At 36.9% G+C, this 26,230-nt stretch overlaps 1 protein-coding gene across 1 annotated transcript; it reads right to left on the bottom strand.

Annotated features, from left to right (window-relative positions):
- Nucleotides 1-23,266: 23,266 nt before the first annotated feature.
- On the bottom strand, nucleotides 23,267-26,107 carry LOC127080032 (uncharacterized). Its single transcript, XM_051020368.1, has 5 exons — nucleotides 25,964-26,107; nucleotides 25,679-25,873; nucleotides 25,475-25,585; nucleotides 25,321-25,384; nucleotides 23,267-23,287 (listed from the first exon to the last, which is right to left on the bottom strand). The coding sequence occupies exons 1-5, from the start codon at nucleotides 26,101-26,103 to the stop codon at nucleotides 23,267-23,269; spliced, it is 531 nt and encodes a 176-aa protein (XP_050876325.1). The 5' UTR covers nucleotides 26,104-26,107.
- Between the last annotated feature and the right edge of the window lie 123 nt (nucleotides 26,108-26,230).

Genomic DNA, 26,230 nt, shown 5'->3' on the forward strand with positions numbered 1-26,230 from the left:
CAACTAAATAATATAAGACTTCAGTATATAATAATTTGGGTTTTCTCTTCCAAATGGTGAATTAAGGAGGTTAGTCCTTTCTCCACACGATAGATTGAAGTGGTTAGTCTTATCTCCACAAAAAAGGACCTTGGAATGGTTAGTCTTCAAGTTCCTAAAACTTGCAAACTTTTACATAGATTGGACTCATGCAACTTAAACCTTGGTTTTATACGGGCTGACCAATAACCTGTGAGATTTTAATACCAGGCTAATCTCAAACCTATGAAGCTTTTAATAATGGGTTGAGCTTTAGCCTATCTTGGTTTTATCACGGGCTGACCAAGAACCTAGGAGATTTTAATATAGGATGATCTCCAACTAAACTAAGATTTGATCACATAATCCTCAAACCAAAGCTTTTATTGGGCTTAGATTCTAAGATAAACAAATCTCTAAATGGATAATATTCAACCAAGGTGTATACAAAATATTCCCTTGATGAACTTACAATTCTACCCTTCCAGAATTACAAAATATTGTCACTTACAAAAGGATTTTTCTCAAAAAGGCATTATGGCTATAATATTAATGAGAGAAAGTAAACAAAATGTTTAGAGAGAGAGAGAGAGTTGTGTCAAAACACGATTCTGGATGAAATTAAATGGGGGAATGGACCTCTATTTATATGCTAGAGGTTGAATCAAAAAAGGAATTTCAAATAAATACATTTTATAACAACTAATTGATTGGCACCTGTTTGCAATCGATTAGAAGTTTGAAATATAACCGATTGTAAGAAAAAAGGAAGGAAAAGATTTCTAGCCTTTGCACATTATTAAGGCACTATCCTAATCGTTTGGGACTCAATTTTGAATTGAGCTAATTGATTAGACAAAGGTTCTAATCGATTAGATAAGTCAAAATTTCGCATGTAGCAATTTTGACGGTTCTTAATTCATCTAGCACAACTTCAAGATGAATTTGAAAATATATTTAAATGTGTGTGTGTGTGTGTGTGTGCGCGCACTTTAGCCCCGCGCTTTTACAATAAATCCATTTTGCATTACAATTGTTTCACTCAATTCTAAATTAGGAGGGTCCTAAGCACTTCAAAGTTTTGCCAAATGCTTTCTATTTTCTAGACACTTGTTTGAGTAGATTTGAGACGATGATTTAGTTATATTCAATTTGATTTCTATCAAATAATAGTCAAGTCCTTCAATCCCTAGTGATTAGGTTATTCATCTTTATCCGCTTAGCCGTTCATGCTTGACTTATCGTAAGATATTAGTTGTCATTATTAAAAGGGGATGTTCTTATTAAAAGCATATCACCTGCAAAACAAGATTTTACATGAGGTACTTCTGAATCTAGTCTGAGACACATTGTATATATGATTGGATTCATTGTGGGACAAAAACTAATTAACTATCTTGAAGTTCCTAGATTCAACGAAAGTCATATAACTCATCATCTCTAAATCATAGCAGATACAATATTGACCAAGCTAGATACTTGGAAGGGACACATTCTTTCTATGATGGGTAGGATTTAATTGGTTCAGATAGTCATAAAGGCATGCCTCTGTATAGTCTCAAGATTTATGAATGGTCAATTAATCTTCTTAACAAACTAGATTATTGCATAAGAAATTTTTTATGGAGAGGTAGCATAGAAAATAAAAAGATGAATAATACATCTTGGAAGATTATTTGCTCACCGTTGTTTAAATAAGGTATTTTCTTGAGAGACATTAAGACAATAAATAAATCTGGTTGATTATCTCTTTGTTGGAAGTTATTGACTATCAATAATCAATGATCTTCTATGCTTATTAATAGATACTTAAGATACAAAAAAACAATCATGCATCATATTTTTTTTTTATAAATATGGCATGATATTAAGCATTCTTTTTCCTTTTTGGAGGAACATAGTATATGACAAGTAAGTAATGGGAAGAACATTTATTTATGAACTGACAGTTGATTGTGATACAAAATTAAAGATTTACACTTAGTATTACAAATGGATATTCAATTTATGCAAACTGTTAAGGTTAATTTAACTATCCAAGACTCATTTAGAATATTCCTCATGGATTTTCCATTTTGACTCCTCAAATTATTAAAGAAATTTTGAAGATTAACTTGTCATTTGATAATACTATTGCTGATAAGCTCATCTAGATAAATATGCAAATGATGATCTATTTTTAAAGATGCCTACAATTGTATCAAGCGGATCAAATCGAGTCTTCTTGGAAAAAAATCATATGAAATCTTTACATACCACTAGCTAAGTCATTAATGTCTCAGAAACTAATGCATAATGTTATTGCAACAAAAGATAACATAATTCGAAGAGGAGCGCATATGATTTCAAAGTGCTCTCTTTGAAATCTTGATGTGGAAATTGCATACCATTTATTTCTTAGATGCCGATACACTTTATTTTTCTGGCATTGTACGTAGCGAGTGTTTGACATGAACATAGATAGAACTAGTTACTAAAGCTTATTCAAACTTGCTGACAGAAGATTGAGCTCTCAAATTCAAAATTTGATCATGACTTTCATCATAATAATTCTTTGGAAAACTTACACGCAAGAAATGATATTTAGTTTTAAAATATATTCTTCATGTTTAACAATTGGTCCATATGGTATCTACTTCTTTCAAAAAAACACATGTACTTTTCATTTTCAATTCATCAATTTACAATTATTAAATATTTTGACATCAAATATTAACATCCTCCTGCACCTGAAATCATACCCCTTAATTAGTATTTTCCTAATCACACTTAATTAAGTAACTTCAAAAACAAATTCTAAAATATTAATTTGGGTGGGGTGGAACTTTTTAGGAGACTATTGACACTAAAAAAACAAGATTCATGCTACTTTTGAGGGAGATTACCGCTCAAGATAATTCTCTTTTTCAAGGACGGTTTTAAATATTAGCCTGACTTAAAAGTGAACAAATTTCTACGAAAATAACTTAATGATATTCAATGCTCACTTAGTTTTTCATAAGGATTAATTGAATTCAATTTCTCTTTTTCTCGAATGATTTTTGGCAAGGCTTCTTCGACTTTGAAATAATGTAGGCACGCTGATTTACAGTCCTAATATGTATGCTTTTTATTTTTTTTCTTGTCAAATCTTTATGCTTTATGTAATTTTGTATGATTTCCATCTTTTACATCGAGATTTATATGATCCTGTACTTTCTTGTACCATTGTAATTAATTCCATTTTTAAAAAATGTATAGACTAAGTAATAATACGTATTTATTAGGAATTCAGAAAATCGTGATTATTAAGATTCAAACTCTAATAATGATTCGTTAAAAAAATTTGAATGCTCATTATCAGTGATGTTACCACTAGTTAATTCAAGGGTTATTACCTCCTCTTGCCCTTTTTTGAGTGCTAAAACATTTTTTTTACCATATACTAGATAAAATGATGATGAGATGTTCAAGTTACTCGCTATCAAAGACACACAAGTAAAAGTTGTTGTGCCGTTCTGATTTAGACAATTAAATTGAATGACTAACTTAAGTTGTGATTCGTGACTATTTTTATCTTTTGTTTGAGAGTTTAGAAAAAAAGTGAAGAGAGAACTTTAAAAAAAAAAAATAGAAAGATTTTGATTAGAAATTTTTAAAAAACATAGTACAAAATTCTGCTAATTTGAAAAACTCAAGATTTATATTGAAGAAAGGTTTTGGAGAGCTTACATGAATTCTTTAAATATAACTAACATTATTATAATATTTTAAAAATTAAATATATAGCAATGATAAATATTCATTTATTATTCTATACAAAAATATAATTTCAAAATATGCTTTAAAATTTCTCTCTCTATATTTTTTAAATTTCTCGTCTAAAATTCTCATTTTTCCTCTCTTTCAAACTCTCAAACAAAGAATGTGAATCCGCGCATTTAATAACTATTATAAATTGCTCTCTTTAGATTTTTTATTTTAAAAATATAATGGATGGTAATTATTCTTCAAATCAATTTAATTCTTCCGATCAACTTTTTTTATGATGACAAATATAAATGTAGATGCCTAAATTTTTCACACACAAAAATATTAAAGATAATTTTAAAGGTTCTATGTGAATTAACACATACTTATTTTATATGAAATTAATCAAAGAAGTCTATATATGAATGCACTCGATGATATATGCTTTTTTTATTTAATATTGGAGTTTCAAAATGAATTACTTCTTGATTGAGTCATGTGTTGTTCTCCATCAAATATCATTTTTAAAGTGAGAAACATTTTAAAAAAAAATTAAAAACATGTTCGATTTGCTAAAAAACAAATGATTTGACAACACAATTCTAATTGTTTAGCATTTGATTTAAAAATTGTTTGAGACATAACAAAAATCAGGAATAAAAATTTGTGTCCCAAACTAAATCATAAGAAAACTTTTTGTCCTTAGCCGAAGTTATTTAAAATACAAAAAATATTCTTAATTTTTTTACTAAAAATACTCTCTCTCTCTCTCTCTCTCTCTCTCTCTCTCTCTCTCTCTCTCTCCTCTCCTCTCTCTCTCTCTCTCTCTCTCTCTCTCTCTCTCTCTCTCTCTCTCTCTCTCTCTCTCTCTCTCTCTCTCTCTCTCTCTCTCTCTCTCTCTCTTCTCTCTCTCTCTCTCTCTCTCTCTCTCTCTCTCTCTCTCTCTCTCTCTCTCTCTCTCTCTCTCTCTCTCTCTCTCTCTCTCTCTCTCTCTGTGTTTACACTAGTAAGTCCAAATAAGCTCTGCCACTCTTTGTATCTATGACAAGCAGAGTTGGTAATTAATTATCTTAAGTTTCCTTGATTATTATGAATGCTTAATCTAATCATCTAGTAGTAAGTAAACTTCACTATATTGTGATACTTCTTAGTGTTTTCTCGGTTTCAACCAATTATTCACAAAGTTTATGCACTCTTTCCATCGATTTAAGACTACACCAGGATTCAAAGTACTTTTGCTAAAGTCTCTAACATGACTAACTTTGTGTCATAGTTAATTAATAAAATCATTGAAATAGTTAACTAACAAAATCATTGAAGCATGAAATCAGTTTTCTCTAATACTACAAGAATGTGGAACATCACATATTCATCTAAAACTTTAAGATATTAGGTTTTTGAGTCTCCTCTCTTATAAATTCAATATTTTATCTATTTATGTAAACAATGTGAGACTTAGACCATCACATTTGAACCCAATAATATCTCCCACAAGTTTAAGTCCCCGCAATTTATAATAGGATACAACACACATGATACATCTTCAAATCCTCATTAAGCCAAACCATGGCTTAATGAGGATTAGGGAGATGATACCACATGTTATAGAGACCGAAAAAGTGAGATAAACAACAAGATGAATGCTTTTGAAAAAGTGAATAATTGAGTGAAAAGAATTGAATTATTTATGTGGGGAGAGTTGCGGAATTTATTTTTATGCAAAAACCAAAAATCTCCTAGTTTGGGAGGAACTAAAAATTGTATTAGATGAGGGGTTTGGAGGACTTAGACAAATTGTTCGAATATAATCTTTGTTGTTATATTGTTCAAAAAATTAAAAACATGTCAACGATAAATACTCTTTTACCGTTCTATTCAAATTCATTCTTTCAAAAAATGTTAAAAAACTCTATATTTAAAAAAAAAATCATTTTCAAAAACTATCCCTTCTCCTGCCCTCCAAACTTCCAAACAAAGTCTAAGGCAACTGATATGTGAATCTCCTTCTTATAAATCCAACATTATACTCATTCATAGCCGATGTGGAACTTAGTCACTCACATGTATATGAGTCCCCTCTATTATAAAGAACACAATCGCAACACAAGAATATAACACGGACACTCCAAAACTGGAGAAAGAATCATGATCATTTTCAAATGACAAATAAATAATAATACTTTTATAAGGTTTCAACCGTTAAAGAAATTTAATATGTCACAAATTGATTTGAAAGGAGTGTACATTAGAGTTACGACTTTCACTAGTGACACTAGTGAAAGTAATTGAATGGAATGAATGTAACACTTTTGATAAGGTTCCTAAAAAAATTGTTGATTGTGTATTCGTTAAGAAACCACCAAAGGAATGGAATGAATGTGAAACTAGAAAGACGTCTTTTGACTTGAAGGCGAGAAATATATCTCTTCATCTGGTGTGAATGTAAATTTTTTAAATATCACATTGCAAGACGACTAAGGCAATGTGGGATGCTCTTTAAGTTATCCATGAGGGAACTGAAGATGTCAAATAATCTAATAGTAATACCTTGACGGAGGAATACAAACTTTTTTACCATTCGATTCTATCTTTCAAGTAATAAAATTTCTCACTATCAAAGATTGGTGGTTTAGCACTATAATGATCTCTCTTATTGTTGTTAGTAGCGGCAACGTTGTTGTTAGTGTAGTGGGGTATTCGCTACCTTTAGATTTATTGACTAAATCAAAAGTAAACATACAATTCGAGTCGCCACCGCACTTTTATTTATCCAAAGGAAAGGTTAAAAAGCAAACAAAAACCAAGTAAGAAGTTTTATCAAATCAAAAACTAATAAAAATGTCAGAGATCTAGGTAAGGGGGTTGGTTATGAGATGGGAAGGTTTTAAGCATCCAAAACATCCTTAGTACTCTTAGGGAGCCCTTTTTGCAAATGTGTATTGTAGGTTGGTATTTGTGAAAATATTTATGCAAACAAGATTGGGGGGAAGAGAAGAGAATAGACATTATATTTACAATTTGTTGTTTGAATGGATGAACCCATTGTCTACGTATCATCACAAAGGTAGGATCAAAACCTCGTAGTTCGGGGTAAAAATCTCAAAAGATTGGTGAATTGATTTGAGCAAAAGCCTTAAGGTCTTTTTCTATCAAAGAGAGAAAACTCAACCTAAACCAACAATCCACCATGTGAGGAGAGCTTTAACATACTAGTGAGGGGTTAACCCTATAATAAGTATGGAAGACTTATAGTCCAATCACTAAGGATAAGGTGAGGTTTACATCAACCACTATGATAATTCAAACCTATTGCTAATGTTTATGAAAAAAAGGTTTTAACAAAGGTGGCCATTGGAGCCACAAAAAACAACTTGAAGTGAGTTGTATTTACAAGTTAAGTGTATTTACAAAATGAAGTCAAAGTTGAATTAAGGTTCATTCACAATGAGAATTAATGAAAAGAGTTTGGAAAATCAAAGGCATAAGGCCTAGGTTTCTAATTTGAAACAAAGTCAAAGTTTGCACAAAATGAGTTTGGCTTGGGTTAGAGTGGAGAGAAGAAGAGAAGGGCTAGTCCTAAAGCATACAAAGATAAGAGAAGAGATAAAACCCTTGGAGTTTCTTTTCTTGAGATCATAAAGATGATTCAAGATGCTCCTTTCCTTTGGATTTAACAATGACTCAAGCAATCAATCAAATATTATATTCAAGCTCCTAGGATCTCCATTTGGCTTGTCTCTCTTAGCTTGGCTACTCATGACAATGGTCCTTCCTACTATCTCAAGATGGAATCCCTATCACACAAGAGCAAACATCAAAAAGTTCACAACACAAAAATAATTATAAATCATATTATGAAACTAGATTTTTCAAGAAAAATTTTGCCATTGGTCTCATATTTTTGTGACTTCAAATAAAATATTTATGAATTTTTGAAAATAAAAAGAATTAAAAGAAATTTAAACAGAAAACAGAAAATAGCAAAAATCAGGGGCACTTGGATCTATTTCATTAAATGACGTGGCCTTATCACACGGTTCAGAAGTGAGGACACACCATATGCCTTGGTCAAGCGCGCCACAAACGGAATTAAAATAAGTCAACCAAAGCAATGGACAAGATTAAAATGTTTCCACAAGATCTGATGGCCATGAAGCATCCACGTGGGGATGGTGGTGGAAACCACCATCTTCTCCGGCCAATTAACAACTTTCGGCCACCACACACAGGTTTTTGAAAGTTAATAAAAATAAACAAACGTGGTACCAAAATGAAGTTGGGGTGATGTACATCACCCCTGTAACCTTGGATCTTCCTCAATGTTTCTATGTAATGAGAAATCTGAGGTTGAAGATCAAGGTGCACAAACTGAAATGTCTCAAATCATGAAATTAAGACCACCATTGGCCTGCCTCTTGCTCGAGGACTTCAAAAAACAATTCAAACCAGAGAAATTCACATTGTATACCAAGATTTAGATCAAAACAGTTGAGTGATATACCTTTGAAGTGCAGCTTTAAACAGCACGATCTCTTCAAGCTTTTGATTCCAATTTGATCTTGAGGTAATGAGGATGCAAGGCTAAGGAATTAAGGCTTGAATATCAACTAAGGATGTTGAAATTCAAGCTTGAATTTGAAAAATGAAAATGGAAATTCCTTTGAGTGAGGTTGGGTTTTCACTTCAGCAGCCTTTCAGATCACCTTGAGGTTGATTTTTGAATGGAGAAGCACATGTATTTATAGCTGAGCTTGATGCAAGGAAGTGAAATGCTCGTGTGCATGAACTTTGGGTCCTTCATGCATGGGCCTGTACAGGCGCATGTGAGGCCCAAAATTGAATGGAATTGCAAGCTGAGATCATTTGCAGATGGTTTGGACGTGCAATTGGCTTGGTGTTAGCTTGTGCATGAAGTTTCAATGTGAATTGCATATTTGAACATAAACCTTAAGCTCTTCGAAAGTCACACATGGAAAATCCAAACATGGTGGTATGAGTAATGGTTGGAAAGCTCTTGACATAAGGAACAAAAGCTATGTTGGGAAAAAATCCATTTGGAATTTGGAAAATTATGAAAACTAGCTTTGAAGTTTGAGGTACAAAACATGTCTAGGTTTCCTTTGACTTTTTTTACCAAAAGTGATCAACTTCAAGCCCTTATGTTTTAATGATGAAAGCTTAAAATTGAAAAACCTCAAACATAAAAGTTGTAGATATTTTCAAGATGATCAATTTAGACTTAAATTTTGCATAATTTGGATTTTTAATGAGAAAGTTATGGGCACTAGAAGTTGGACATTTTTCAAATTCAATGGTTTTGGTTCTAAGTGACCTATAATGTTTTGTATTATCACATATGTTTATTTTAGGATTATGAAATTTTGTCCAACATAACATTTTAATTAGACATATTAAGCTTTACAATTCAATTGGTCTCACCTTAAAATCTTAAGAAATTAAGAAGTTAGGTCCTTGGGAAGTTGACCCAAAATTAGGGTTTCAGTCAAAATGACCTATAATGTTTTGAAATGAATGATGACCTTACAAGTTTCAAATGGATTTTTAATGAACATGAAAGTTGTTCATAAGGTTCTTAAGAACATGTTTTCTCTTGGGGTCATCTTGATTTAACAAATACATCAAAAGTTGTGTCTCAGTGATCCTCAGTTTAGTCAGATGACTTGACTAGTCAACTTCTCAAGGCCAAACTTCAAATCTTGATGAATGAATGATTAAGGATACTCACATAGGCTCATATATGCATAAAATAATTAATGAAAGAACTTCCCTTGATTTAATTTGATCATGGGTTGAGGTTGCTTCATGAGCAAGGCACAGTCAATGCACAGTTGAATTAGGGTTTCCTTGGGAAACAATCCTCAAGCCCTTTGGGTAATCTTGATCAAATTGGAAAATTGAGATACTTGGGAGACATATATGATGATTTAGAGATTTGTGGACCATTGTCATGCTTGCTTTCATCTTCATCTAACCACTTCATTGAGCTTAGGAGCCTCCTAGGAGCATGGGCACACATGATCACTTGAGCTTCAAAACAAAAAGAGTTAGTGAAATACTTTTATGCTTTTGGTTAGTAATCAAAATAAGAAAAGCAATAATATGTAATTCAAGCATGCTTGGTGATATCAAACCACTCATACAAGTCCCACCCAAGGGTAAAGGAGCCACACATGCTATGATCCTTGAGGCAATGCATTGAGCAAATGATATAATGCCATGAGGGATCTTAGGGTCAAAATTAGGGTCTTACAGATGCCCCTATTTAAGGTCATTCTAGCCGGAGATATGAAGGCTAAAATCTTCGTCTCGATGAGGTAGAATGGGCTTAAATAATAACAAAGAGACAAATTTTGGTCCCTAAGAGACCTCATGATGCAGATGTATGCATGCAAAAGTTAATACTCTATGGGGAAATATGGCCACAAAGGAAAAAAGAAATTAGAGAGAGACTGAAAGTCCATAGGAGTAACACACTCACTAGGGAGACAGAGACTCTGGGGAAAATAGGGTAAAAATGCGCGAGCAGGTCACGACTTGAAAACTTGCTGGGAGACACAAAGGGATTCCACGAAAATAAATCGATGGAAAGACTCGAGCTGACGCAAAGATGCATGTATTGGGGAATATGCCAATACAGCAAAACTATCCACAAAGGATACCTCGGATAAAAAATCCGGACTCAGATGGGGAAATCCACAAAGGACTTAGCTGAGGAAGAAACAACGAGACATTATCGGCTACTAGGTAATAAACTCAAAGAGAGACATGTTATCAAAACACCGGTTACTGGGTGAGAGAACAACATGCTCAAGGATAAAGAATATCTAAGACCGGTATAAGGGTGAGAGATATCAATCATCCGAAACATCTGAGGAAAAACCAAAACGCACATCTAAAATCAGGAAAATCTGACTCCACAGGGGACAAAAACTCATAATAGGGAGCAGAAGGAAGGAACACTAGTGATACTGGTTACTGGGCATATAATAGGTGACCAACCATGCATGAATTAGGAATATAACCAAGACACTCATCATCCAAAAGGAGGGCTGAAAAAGCAAACTCGTCCTACAGGATGGGCATTCGATTCCATAATGATATACGAATCTTACTCAACTGGGGAAGAAGAAAGACTTTGACTGAAGAGCACATGAGATATATTATCTATTACCGTCATAACGTAGATAACATACTCGCATGGAAGATTATCCACAACCGGTTACTAGGTTAATAAAGGATAAATCGACCGAAGAGAAAGGACATCAGGATACCGGTTACTGGATATAAAATGATGACCAATCAAAGGGAGAAACAATCATTACCAGATAAAGAGGTAAATGAAAGGTGACTTGCGGGGGATAAATTGCTTGACAAAAACAATCATCCAAGAGATATATCACCGGTTACTGGGTGAAATACTCAAAAATGAAGGAATATTCATACCGAATATTGGATAGGGATAACCAACAAAGAGGGGATTACATCTACCGGTTACTAGGTAGAAAACCACAGAAATAGGACTTACAACTACCAGTTATTGGGCAGAAAGCCACAAGATCCACTGGGGAAAAGATGGACAATTGTTGGTTACTAAGCAATTGAACAATTAAACCACAGGGAACCGCAGAGGAATAACAAGAAAGGAGTCAATCTAGGAACAAACTAGAAAGACACAATCAACCAAGACTTAACCAGCTAAGGACATAACTCAGGGGAGTAACTCCATCCCTATATATAATTGGGGAGGAAACTAAAACAACAATCATCCATGGGGACATAACTCAGTGGGGAATATGGAAAGAAAGATAGACACTTTCTGCCTATGGGGCTGACTCTGTATGGAGAGATCAGACACAAACATCTGCTTGGGAAAAATGTTTCACCAATAGCAGGAGATAATCAAGCGAAGATATATGGCAGAGAATGCAACATGAATATCTGAATGCTATAATTATGCATGTATATGCATGGTTTATGTATGATTAATGCTGAAAAACAGACATATCTAACACAACACAGGTTCGAGGATCAACAGACAGACATCCGGTATAACATCTCAAAAGAGAAAGGTCGGGCCCACAGAAGAAATTCAGCTCTGGTGGGGAATGCATCAACTACCAAGAGACATGGACCACCGCCGGGGATAGGCAAAGTCTCAGCCGGGGACAAGCAAAGTCACAGCTATTAACTGTCGGGGATCTTCCAACAATTCTCGGGAACATGCAGAGATATCAATAAGATCTGCCATAGAAGAACTCTACTGGGGATCTTATCAAGGGATGATATGAAATTTTGTGGGAAACAACCACCAAACAGATACATCAATCAAGCATTCTATTCTAACTGCTGAAGAGACATCTCTGCTAGGGGAGAGAGAGAAAACCATTGCTCCACCGGGGAAGGAAATAACACATCTTCCTCATCGTCCTCCAATATTGGAAGAAATCTTCAATCACAAAGGGGGATACAAACGTCAAGCTAGGATCAAGCAACTCCATTGGGGATGGACTGTAGGCGATCCAACTGGGGATAGTCTGCTGACAAGCAACCCTACTGGGGATGAGCTGTAAGCAAACCTGCTGGGGAGAAACTACAAGTAACTCCGGAGGAACTGTCTTGGCTGAGGGAATTGGAAACGAATCTTACGCCGACACGTGCCATGCTAGGGATGAAAAGGGGAACAAACCCTTCACCAATTGCTCTAGGAAACCACTGTTGAGGAGAAATCTGAAAGAGAGCCTTGTAGGGATCACATGCTTACTCTGTCAAGGACTTCTACTCATGCTGGGAATGCTGCTCACTGGGGAAAGAAAAACTTCCTCATGAATAGCATATTAACTTTTATCAATCTATAAGGGATTTTAGGTCAGTCCACATAAGGGATGACAACCATATAATTGATAAAACACAAATGCTAACCTGATATAGAGGTATACACATCTCTAAAAGGTCGAGGCTAAAACTCCAGACTCTCTAGGGAGTTGAAGATGGGTCACTCTTCTTTGCGCTCGCTGGGGAGACAACTTGAAAACTGATGAGGAGGATATAATCATTCCAGAACATGAACAAATGTCTTACCTTTTGGAAATCGTACTATCCTTGGGAGAGCACTGAAGACATTCCCACTATCCTTTCAGTCATTGTGAATGTTCACTTTGTTTAAAAATAGTTTATAAAAACTTTATTTGTTTAAAAAAATGTTATTTATCAATTAAAACATGCAAACATTTGTTAAACAAAAAAAAATAAGAGTGCAAAGAATTAGATAAAGCCTCAAATTTATTTGATAGATTGGTAGTCCGCAAATGGCGAGACTCCATTAATCTTTACAAATTTGAAATTGGTGATATATATTGGAAAAAGGGCTACATTGAACATAATGACCATTTCTCCACCAACTCTGAATCCAATGTATTTGAAGCTTCAGTTGACGACGACTGAGCGAGAGTCCTTGACAGAAGACAGTTATAGAACGAAGTCTTGTCAGGATGCAGTTACTTGCCAAATCCCTAGTTTTTGTCTAGATTGCCCCAGGGTGAGGTACTCAATCTAGTGGGATATATATATATATATATATATATATATATATATATATATATATATATATATATATATATATATATATATTATATATATATATATATATATATATATATATATATATATATATATATATATATATATATATATATATATATATATATATATTCATTTTTTATATGTCTCTAACTTTTGCCTGGACCGCCCTTTCGGGTTTTCAATCCACCGAGACGCTCATTTTTGCCTAAGTCGCCCTTTCAAGTTTTCAACTTAGCGAGTTATTCTGTTTTTATTTTTAGGCGAAGTATTTCTTGACTGTATCTGAATTCACAGGACGAGTGAAATCCTCCCCATCCATAGTTGTAAGTATCAAAGCACCGCCTAAAAAGGCTCTCTTAACAACATATGGACCTTCATAGTTTGGAGTCCACTTGCCCCTAGAATCGGGCGCGAAAGACAAAACTTTCTTGAGCACGAGGTCACCTTCTCGGAACACGCAAGGCTTGACCTTCTTATCAAGGGATTTCTTCATCCTTTGTTTATATAACTTACCATGGCATATGGCAATTAATCTCTTCTCTTCAATCAAGTTCAGTTGGTCATAACGACTTTAAACCCATTCAGCCTCAGTCAACTTGGCTTCCATCAAGACTCTCATTGATGGGATCTCAACCTCCACGGGGAGCACAACCTCCATGCCATATACAAGAAAGAAAGGGGTTGCCCCTGTTGAAGTGCGGACAGATGTACGATATCCATGCAAAGCAAATGGAAACATCTCATGCCAATCTTTGTACGTAACAACCATCTTCTGAATGATCTTCTTGATGTTCTTGTTAGCAGCTTCCACAACCCCATTCATCTTGGGTCTATAGGGAGAAGAATTATGATGTGCAATCTTGAACTCGCTATACAGCCCCTTCATCATCTTATTGTTCAAGTTGGATCCATTATCAATAATGATCTTGTCTAGCACACCATATCGGCATATGAGTTGATTCTTGATAAACTTCACAACCACCTGCCTGGTCACATTCGCATACGATGCCGCTTCAACCCACTTGGTGAAGTAATCAATAGCTACGAGAATAAAATGGTGACCGTTTGACGCCTTAGGCTCTATCATGTCAATCATGTCAATTCCCCACATGGAGAACGACCATGGTGAGGAAATAACATTCAGAAGTGTCGGGGGAATATGAATCTTATCCGCATAAATCTGACATGTGTGGCATTTCTTCACATATTTACAGCAGTCAGACTCCATTATCAGCCAATAGTAGCCTGCTCTCAATATCTTCTTCGCCATAGCATGTCCATTGGAATGAGCACCAAATGAACACTCTGGGACTCCAGTCATCAACAGGTCTGCTTTGTGTCTATCCACGCATCTGAGTAGAACCATGTCAAAATTCCTCTTATAAAGCACATCACCATTGAGGTAGAAACTGCCAGATAATCTCCTCAAAGTCTTCTTATCTTTAACAGATGCCCCAGGCGGGTAAATTCGACTTTGGAGAAAGCACTTGATATCATAATACCACGGCTTATCATCCTTCACTTCTTCAACTGCAAACACATGAGTTGGTCTATCCAAGCGCATCACGGTAATATTGGGAACTTCATTCCAATACTTTACCACAACCATCGAAACAAGCGTAGCAAGAGCATCTGCCATTTGATTCTCATCTCGAGGAATATGATGGAAGTCAACCTCAGTAAAGAAAGTTGAAATCCTCCTCACATAATCTCTGTATGGGATGAGGCCAGGCTGATTCGTCTCCCATTCACCCTTAATCTGATTAACAACAAAGGCCGAATCACCATAAACATCAAGATGCTTGATCCTAAGATCAATACATTCTTATAAACCCATGATACAGGACTCATGTTCCGCCATATTTTTCGTGCATTTGAAAGTTAGCCTTGTTGTAAAAGGGAATGTGTGCCCTGAGGAGTAATAATCACTGCCCCAATACCATTTCCGTATTGATTAACAGCACCATCGAACACCATACCCCATCGGGAACCAGGCTCTGGCCCTTCATCAAGCGTAGGCTCATCGCAATCTTTCATCTTCAAATACAGAATCTCCTCATCAGGGAAGTCGTACTGAACAGACTGATAATCTTCAATTAGTTGATGTGTCAAGTGGTCAGCCAAGATACTTCCTTTAATAGCCTTTTGAGCTCGATACTCAATGGCATATTCAGACAACAACATCTGCCAACAGGCAATTCTCCCAGTTAAAGCAGCCTTCTCAAAGATATACTTGATTGGATCAATTTTGGATATCAACCAAGTCGTATGATTCAACATATACTGGCGTAAGCGCTTAGCAGCCAAAGCCAAAGCACAACATGTTTTCTCAAGCATTGAGTACCGAGACTCACAATTAGTGAACTTCTTACTTAAGTAGTATATTGCATACTCTTTCTTCCCTGATTCATCTTGCTGACCCAATACACAACCCATAGAGTCATCAAGTACGGTCAAGTACATAATCAAAGGTCTTCCTTCAGCAGGCAGAGACAGAATCAGAGGCTCAGACAGATACTCCTTAATACTATCAAAGGCCTTCTGGAAATCCTCGGCCCAATCATGACGCTGATCTTTCCAGAGGAGCTTGAATATAGGCGCACATGTGGAAGTCATGTGGGATATAAATCTGGAAATATAATTCAAGCGGCCAAGAAAACCTCAGACTTGCTTCTCAGTTTTGGGCGCAGGCATCTCTTGTATTGCTTTGACCTTGGCAGGATCAACTTCAATACCTCTTTCACTGACAATAAAGCCCAATAACTTGCCGGAACGGACTCCAAATGTACACTTGTTCGGATTCAGGCGGAGTTTGTACTTCCTCAAACGTTGAAAAAGCTTCAACAAGTGCTCTACATGTTCAACTTCCGTTTTCGACTTCGCAATCATATCATCAACATACACCTCGATCTCCTTGTGCATCATATCATGAAACAAGGTAGTCATGGCTCGTTGATACATGGCTCCGGCGTTCTTCAAATCGAAGGGCATCACTCGATAACAAAATGTTCCCCAAGGTGTGATGAATGTTGTCTTCTCCATATCCTCGGGTGCCATTTTAATCTGATTATAACCGGAAAATCTGTCCATAAATGAAAAGACATTGAATTTAGCCGTATTGTCTATCAACATATCAATGTGTGGTAGAGGAAAATCATCTTTCGGACTAGCTTTATTCAAGTCTCGATAGTCCACACACATTCGGACTTTTCCATCTTTCTTAGGCACGGGCACAATATTGGCCATCCATTGAGGATATGTAGAAGTCACCAGAAACCCCGCATCAATTTGCTTCTGAACTTCTTCTTTAATCTTTACTGCCATATCAGGATGAGTTCTTCTGAGCTTCTGCTTCACAGGTACACACTCATGCTTCAATGGCAAGAAATGTTGCACAATATCAGTATCCAGACCAGGCATGTCTTCATATGAATAGGCAAAGACGTCGACATATTCTCGTAGCAACTCAATCAACCCCTTCTTCACAAACTCTTCAAGGAGTGCCCCAATCTTCACTTCACGAACACAGTCTTCAGACCCCAAGTTGACTGTTTCCAGATTCTCAAGATGCGGCTGAATGATCTTCTCCTCGTGCTCAAGCAAACGGGTAATCTCATTAAGAATCTCTTTAACATCATCTTCTTCGGCCTCAAATACCGGGAACTCAAAGTTGGGAGATTGTGTTGGATCATTATGTTCAATGGGTTTGATTAACCTGCATAATGATTTTGAGTATAAAAGAGATTTCAGAATTCAAGCAAGGCAAACCATTATGCAGATGAAAAGATTGATTTTATTCTCTTTTAGGGTTTTATGGTGATCACCAATTTCATGCAAAAGAAAAAAGGGAAAATAATTTGGAAAAACAAACATTTAACATGTAATTATTGAATGAACATTATTGTATTAATCAAATGGTGCCAACAATGTCATCACTTCTCCTTTTGGCATGGGAGAAAGGTTTTCTTTAACAAAATGAACACATTACGTGGACTTGTGGATAACTGTTGGAACATCCACAACGATCCAATTGTTGCAGATTCCGCTTGGGATAACAAAGTTGCCAAGATCTTCCTCTTCATCATCTTCCACTATGGCAGCAGCCTCTTGATCTTCAACAGTGTGGATAAAGCCACCACTCCGGAACAGCCCACACTCGTTGGAAACACCTAAAGAATACTCTATGCCAGCTCGGGATTTATTATCTTCCATCTGGATCATTTGTCTTAAACCAGTAGTTGCACCATGCTCAATGGCCAACTTAGCATCATTGTAGGAAGCAAATGAAGAAGGTCATTTCCTTGAAGGCTCAACAATAGATAAGGCTTGGAACGGAGTTCCAACCTCATCCTCAGCATCTATATAGGAAAAGGAAGACAAATGGCTAACCAATAGAGCCTTCTCTCCCCATATCACTACCAACTTCTTATTCTTAACGAATTTCAACTTCTGGTGTAGGGTGGATGTCACGGCGCCTACCTCGTGAATCCATGGTCTGCCAAGTAAACAACTGTATGATGGATGAATATCCATGACCTGGAAAGTGATATGGAAATCACTAGGTCCAATCTTGATCGGGAGTTCCACTTCACCGATCACAGTTTTCCTCGATCCATCAAAAGCTTTGACAACCACTTCACTCTACCTCATGGAAGGCCCCTGGTAAGAAAGTTTAGCCAGAGTGGATTTTGGCAACACATTAAACGATGATCCTGTGTCCACCAACACGTTGGAAAAGGCATCATCCTTGCAGTTCATAGAAATGTGTAGAGTCAAATTGTGGTCTTTTTCCTCCTCGGGAAGATCAGCATCACAGAAGCTCAAATTGTTACAAGCGGTTATGTTTGCAACAATGTTATCAAATTGTTCAATAGTGACATCGTGATCCACGTATGCCACGTCCAACACCCTCTGCAAAGCTTCACGGTGTGGCTCTGAATTCATCAGCAAAGATAAGACAGAGATCTTTGATGGAGTTTGTAGCAGCTGATCAACAACGTTGTACTCTCTCCTCTTGATGAGCCTTAGCATCTCATCACAGTCCTCTTTCAAAATGCCATGCTGGCCAACCAGGACAGAAGCTTTAACAGGTTTATCAACAACAGGATCAACATTGACCCTTCACAACAAGTGTCGGATTGGAAGAAGAAGTTCCCACATGACCTGCAGGATTATCAACAGCAGTTCTTCTCACAACATCTTCGTGGGGTTTCGGTGGAGCCGAGAAAACATGACCACTACGGGTCACACCACTGACGTCAGAAATGCTCACTATGGAAGTTGAGGGCAACGACACGTCCTTTCCATCTTCTAGCATTACTGGGTTATACCTGTATGGAACAACTTTGTCAGAGGAATACGGGACAGGGCCCGCTGGCTTGATTACAAGAGATGATGACACTTTCTTCTTGCTGCCATCATATTTGACGACAACAGGTTCAGGAATATTAAACACAGGGGTTATTGAAATTCTGGTATCAGATATAAGATGTCGAAGGTAATGTCACGACACTAATATCTGAATAATACAAACAGGATAAAGATAAAGAATAGTAATGCAAGAGACACAAGCAATTGTTAACCCAATTCGGTGCAACTCACCTATGTCTGGGGGCTACCAAGCCAGGAAGGAAATCCACTAAATAGAATCAGTTCAAAGACTCTCAGTACACTTCAACAAGTTACAGTCTTTTTCACCTAATCTCTACCCGTGTGATTTCTACCTAAGCACTCTTAGATATGAGAACTCACTCACTCCCCCTCAATCACACCTGTGTTTATAAACAACAATTACTTATGAAAAGAAGACACTCTTCAAAGACACACACTTGATCTTCAATCAAGTAGACACACACTTAATCTTCAATCAAGTAGACACACACTTAATCTTACTTAACAGCTTCAATCAAGTAGAGACACACGCATGCTTAAAAGCTTTGAGTGACAAATTACAACTCACAAATCAGACCAATTCAATCATCTAAGGATGAATTGAATGACTTACAAGTCACACAACCAAACAAGACACAAACCCTTATTCTTTCTCAATATTTCGCTCAGTATCGGTTGTGTATCAAATTAGGTTTTTCCATGTCCTATTTATAGAAGCATTCAGCTAGGCTTGGACATCTTGAAAACCCTAAAACTATTTTCCAATTAAATCTTCTCATGACAGCTGATTATATCTCTTTGGAAAATAAGTAAATCGGGTTGTAATTAATGATTGAATGCATTTGCAAATCAGATCTTCAATCATACATAGATTGCCATTAAATGCGCAATCACATAACACATAACATTCACCCTGAATGTTCTGTGTACAGGATGTCATGACATCGGGTCTAACATCCTGGAATAATCTTGCATAATTCCATTTTAAATATCCAGCAGGTACATAATATCAGATGCCATGACATCGTGTATGACATCCTGAAATAATCCTGCATAATTATATTTTTTAAACTCCAGCAGGTACACAGATATCTCATGTTAATACATCACATGCAACATCTTGTGAACACTCTTTATTTTACCAAAATTGCTGCCAACACTTAGAACCAACAGTTATAACATCAACTTCGTCCTCATTACGATTCTGAAGTATTTCGATCATACCCTGATCTAGCATCTCTTGGATGTCCTTTCTAACTTGTCGGCATCCTCTCTCGTTGATAGTGCACACCTGGCACCTATCATGGTCATGCTCATAGTAATTGTATCCACACAACATTCTGTGCATCTCGACCAAAGATTGCCTGATATCATTGACATACAGGACTTTATATTTGCCAGGGCAACCCTGGACCATATTCACAACAGCTTTCCCATGCTCGGGCAATGGGTTCTTCTTCACATTAGGACCCACGTCCTCGAAAAACAAAATCCCACTTCTCACAAGGTCTTGCACCTTGGTCTTCAGAGGATAGCAATTCTCCACATCATGTCCGGGAGCACCGGAATGATATACACAATGTAATTCAGGTTTGTACCACCACTAAGGGTTGGTAGGTATAGCGGAAGGGTCACGCGGAGTAATTAACTTTCTATCAATCAAAGACGGATAGAGTTCATCATAAGTCATCGGAATTGGATCAAAAGTGACCATCTTCCTCTCATAGTTGGTGCTGGTGTTATTGTTGTTTCGAGGCTGGTAGGCCTGCTGTTGTGGATGATGTTGTTGTTAATATTGTTGATGTTGTTGTTGTTGATGATGTTGAACTTCTCGGAAGGCAGGTGTTATATGAGCCACATAGTGTTGGCTAACGGCAGGACGCATGTTCTTCCTCTTCACAGAGGATCTTCTCTTGATATGGGAGGACACAGCATATGCCTCTCCCTCCTTCTTCTTCGTAAAACTCCCATACCTCTTTGCAGAAGAGCCTTCATCCTTGGTCAGACATCCTTCACGGACTCCTTCCTCTAGCCTCATTCCCATATTCACCATTTCGGTGAAGTCCGAGGGAGCATTAGCAATCATCCTCTCATAGTAGAAAGAACTCAAAGTCTTTAAAAAGATTTTTTTCATTTCTTTCTCTTCAAGGGGTGACACTATCTGAGCTGCCAACTCACACCATCTCTGGGCGTACTCTTTGAAAGTCTCCTTCTCTTTCTGGGACATCTCCCTCAGCTGGTCCCTATTGGGAGCCATATCTACATTGTACTTATATTGCTTGATGAAGGTCTCTCCAAGATCGTTGAAGGAGCAGATGTTCGAACTTTCCAGACCCATGAACCATCGGAGAGCGGCACCGGACAGACTGTCCTGGAAGTAGTGGATAAGAAGCTGATCATTGTCAGTTTATGTTGACATCTTGTGGGCATATGTCACAATATGGATGAGAGGGCAAGTGTTTCCCTTATATTTTTCAAAGTCAGGCACTTTGAATTTAATAGGGATTTTGACGTTGGGCACAAGGCACAACTCAGCAGCACTCTTACCGAAGAGGTCCTTACCCCTCAGAGTCTTCAGTTCCTTGCGCAGCTCAAAGAATTGGTCTTTCATTTTGTCCATCTTCTCATAAACATCTGGGCCCTCAGATGGCTCAGAATGATAGATGGTGTCCTCAACTCTTGGTAAGATGTGCACAACAGGAGGTGGCACAGAAAGGACCGGGCTAGATGTCGGCAGAGAGGCGAGAGTAGGAGAAAAACCCTCAGGCACAAAATTGGAGGGCATTCCCCAAGGGAACCCGGCTAGCATAGTAGGCGCAAAATGAGTTGTTGCGGCAGGCACAGTAGAGAAAGCTACCTCAGATATAATAGTCCTCGCGGGAGGAGTTGCAGGAGTTGGCGACGATTGGCTCTAGGCAGTCAGAACTGACTCCATCATGGCAGTCAACCTAGCTATCTCGTTCTTCAGTTCCCGTTTCTCTTGTTCTAGATGCTCCATGATCTTTGGAAGATTAGCTCTTGTGTTACACCGGTGCGTCAACTTGTCTTCAAAATAAATGAAGAGCAAAGAGTTAGACCACTGAGCTGAACAAAACCTGCTTATGCATATGATGCATGCAATGTTTGTGCATATGATTTGTTTTTATTTGAGGAACTTTATAGAGATCTATTTGCAAATATTTGAAAATATTAATCTTTTAAGACATATATGGAATGCACATATCAATAATATTTGGAAAATTTTACACCAATGAAGAAGTACAGTCTTGGTAACCAAATACAATACAAGAGGAAAGGAGAATAAATATCCTATGGAGCCCTAGAAACAATCGTCCAAAGCTCTCGAGACCGGAAGATAAGCTGCACGAAGCCTATTCACTTCTCTCTCATAAGCTGCTTCCATATTTGCCTTCTCCTTGGCGAGCCGATCATACTTCCTCTTCCAAAACCTGGATGACTGAGGAAGAAGAGAAGTAACCACGTCATCAGGCTCATCAATAACCTGATGCTCTAGAAATTCTATCACTGCATCCTTATCTCTGAATTGCTGAAGTAGTTCCTCTCGCTCACGAACCCAAGCACGCGACCGATCTTCATCTCTCAACTCCTCTACTCCTTGGTTAGGGAGGGTTGAAGGCCCAACCATAACCATAAGGGTAGAACTCGGATAATCATATGGCATGCGGTACTCAAGAGCTCTCCTCCTCACCCAAGAGGTGTAGGGTTCCAAAGCAATACAATTCTTCGGACCAAGCTCTTTCCTTCCCTTCCTATGAATCTTGCGCCAGGCACGGACCATCCTCTCCTTCAAGTTTTAGGGATCTTTACCCTCTTGAAAGAACACACCTTCCAACAGAATGTTATTAAGTTTATCCTTTAAGGGGAACCTAAGCTGTCGGCGAGCCAAAACAGGGTTGTAGTTAATTCCACCACATGTACCAAGAAGAGGCACATTGGAGAATTCACCACAAGAGTCAATAATCTGGACACCATCATACACACGGTTATACCAAAAGATATCATCATTAGTGAGAGACATAAGTCTTGTAGACCACCTTAGACATCCCTTGTTCTCCTTGAAGGCGAGCGTCTGAGGCAAGTGCGAAATAAACCACTTATACAACAGAGGCAGACAACACACAATGGATCCACCACCCTTTGCATTCCTCATATGCAAAGAGAAATGAGTGTCACCCAACAGAGTCGGAACTGGATTAAGAGTAAAGAAAATCCTAATAGCGTTCACATCCACAAAATTGTCGATGTTGGGGAATAACACTAGCCCATATATGAGAAGTACAAATACGGCTTCAAAGGCGTCCTCACTCATGGCCTTCCCAAACAAAGTATCTTGGGCGATGAGAAAATCAGATGGGAGACCTTGAATTCCACCTTTGGTAGTCATATGAGCAATAATCTCAGATGCATCTAGGTGAAGCATGTCAGCAATCTCCTGGGAAGAAGGAACCCTCTCCAAACCACTGAGCGGCAACTGATCTAAGATAGGTATACCCACAAGATAGGCATACTACTCAAGTTTAGGCAAAAACTGGAAATCCGGAAAAGTGAAGCACCGATATAGAGGATCATAGAACTGTACTAGCACACTCATCAGACCTTCATCCACCTGAGTAGAAAGAATAGACAGAATCTTTAGGTGGCGAGCTTTGAACTCCAAGGGATCTAATACATAAGATGTCAAACTCCTTAACTCTTTCAAGTCGGGTTGTCTGAAACTGTACTTCTTCGTATTCCTTCTTTGCTTATCCATGTCTGAAATTTGCAAATAGACCTCTTAAGTTCCTTGAAAATTTCATTGTTGATGATATGGATGCAAATGAATGCATGAATGCATGGATGCAACAATCACACTCAAGGATCAAGCAAGTCACACCACACAAAGGTCACGGGATGGCTCAAGTCATCCTCAATATCAATCATCCATTTTGGTGGATTATGGTTTACACCTTATCAACATCCAAGTTCCATTGATATTGAGGATATACGAGAACGGATCAACCGTGAATTAAGGGTTTATTGTGAGTCACGAGCATGGAGTCTCGGTTAAGAACCACCCAAAGGGAGTGTACTATGGTTAAACCTGACAATCATGTTCTAAAAAAGGTCCCCATAGTCTGTTGGTGTATGCCCTAGAGGCCAATACTTTTGGTACTTGTATCAAATTGTTTATTAATAATAAAAGGCTTTTTCTTTATTATGTTTGTTTAATAAAGTCCCTGGAATAGATATTCCATTTAATGTATCAAGTGTGACTTAATCATGAGATCACATTAAACATAAGGATACTATTCTTAAAGTATCCGTAGTCGAGCTTTATTGTGAAGTGGGATAACATTAAAGCATGAAGACTATTATGTTTATAGACTGATGATCACATCTCATGGATCATGGATAAGGAGTTATCAAGTCTCAAACATAGGTATGAATATTAAGAGTAATATTTATACTGGATTGACCCGCTATGAGAATACTATATAGAATGTTATGCAAAGTGTCATAAGTTATTCTCATGGTGATAATGGTGTCACTACGCCAAATAAGGGAAAAGAGGGCGCTTATATTGGCCTATAACAACGCTTTTAAGCGCCCTCTAAAGTGGCACTGGCATAGGTAAAGACAGCGCTTTGTTTTCCTGGAGAAAGCGCTCTCTAAAGTGGCCCTTTAAGGGCCACATTATAGTGCGCTTTCAGAAAAAAGCGCCCTCTGGAGTGGTCCATAAAGGGCCACCTTAGAGGGCGCTTTCTGGACAAAGCACCCTCTAAAGTTGTCAATGTAAAGTGTTTAGAGGGCGCTTCCTACAGAAAGCGCCCTCTAAAGTGTTAGTTATTTTAAAAAAAATTGTTTGAAAAACAGTGGGTATTTAATTGGGAACCTGTTCGCATGCTGCAAAAGTGTAAAATTCATATTGATTTCATCCTTTAATCCAATGTTATACACCATTAATCCATTGATATATACAACATGAATCCATTTATATACAACATTAATCCTCCATATATACAACATTAATATATTGATATTCATGCATGTACAACAACATTCCATACATATATGTACAACAACTACAACCTATATGATTCTATGATCAATAATGAATTGACACAATTCATCCTTCATTTCATCCAAATGAGCTCTTGAGTAAGATTTGTATTCGTCAAAGTACTACAATTAAGAGAATAAAACATATTCATGATTTAGTAACAAATTAGATGAAATATCCGATAATATTAAAATAAACCCTAAGTTATTATTCCATACCATTTTTGGGATGTCTATACGATTCAACGCAATGATATCTCTCATAAATCTCGATACAAAAAATCTGCAATCGATCGAATTGTTTTGCTGAGGACACTACACAGAAAAACAATATATATATATATATATATATATATATATATATATATATATATATATATATATATATATATATATATATATATATATATATATATACATATATATATATATATATATAGTTAATTTCTTACAAACACTATTATAAGCAAAAAAACAAACACTATTATAAGCAAAAATAAGAAACTTAATATATACCTGAACTCTGACCCAGGTAATGTCCTTCCTATTACGATAATTCTTTTTCGATCTAAATTTTAGTATTGCCCTAACAAAATAAAAACGTATATTGAGATCAATCTGACAGACATAATTAAATATACAAATACACACGAATATTTAGGGGAATTTCACTTACGCGTCAACCGTCTTCTTCATACTCGGATATTTACTCCAATTACCCGGTAACGAATCGAGATAATACACCATTAGTCTCGAAAGATCCATAGCAACCAACACCCAGTGACCACTGTAAAATAAAACAAAAATTTAGATGCATGCAAATTTTCTACGTAAAAGATATACATAGATTAGAATGAAATTATTAGAAAGAAAATCTAACCCGTTGCCAGAATTAAACGGTAAAAAATACAAACTGGGTGTAGTATTATCGCCGGCCACCATGAATCTATCGACTAGTTCATTCATTACGGATGTTGGATTTTTCGTTATAAACGTTGTGTTGATACGGGAAGCAGCAATAAAATTGAATCGGTTACACAATTCAGTTCCCCGCATCAATGTGTCATACATATACCTTAAATAGAAACATAATAAACATTAGACTACTCATTGAAATGTGTAAATAAATTGTTCAACTAAGTAAATAATAGATTGATCGGAGTACCATATGTATGTATGAATGACAGCGATGCCCAATTCTTCGTGTTCAAAAAGTTGCTGCATGTCCTCCTTTGCAATTAATTCGGAATGAGCAATTCCGAAAACACCTTCATCCATATCTACACTACGGATGGCGCCGTGCATAATATCTGACTCTTCCACCATTTTCTCAAGACGCATCATAATTTGAGATTTTATCCCGGACGTCGTTGGAATTTCCTTACTAGCTTTGTCCAACATTTGACCGGGAACCTAAAAATATAAATTAAAT

The sequence above is a fragment of the Lathyrus oleraceus genome, chromosome 5, assembly GCF_024323335.1.
Source record: "Lathyrus oleraceus cultivar Zhongwan6 chromosome 5, CAAS_Psat_ZW6_1.0, whole genome shotgun sequence".
NCBI lineage: Eukaryota > Viridiplantae > Streptophyta > Magnoliopsida > Fabales > Fabaceae > Lathyrus > Lathyrus oleraceus.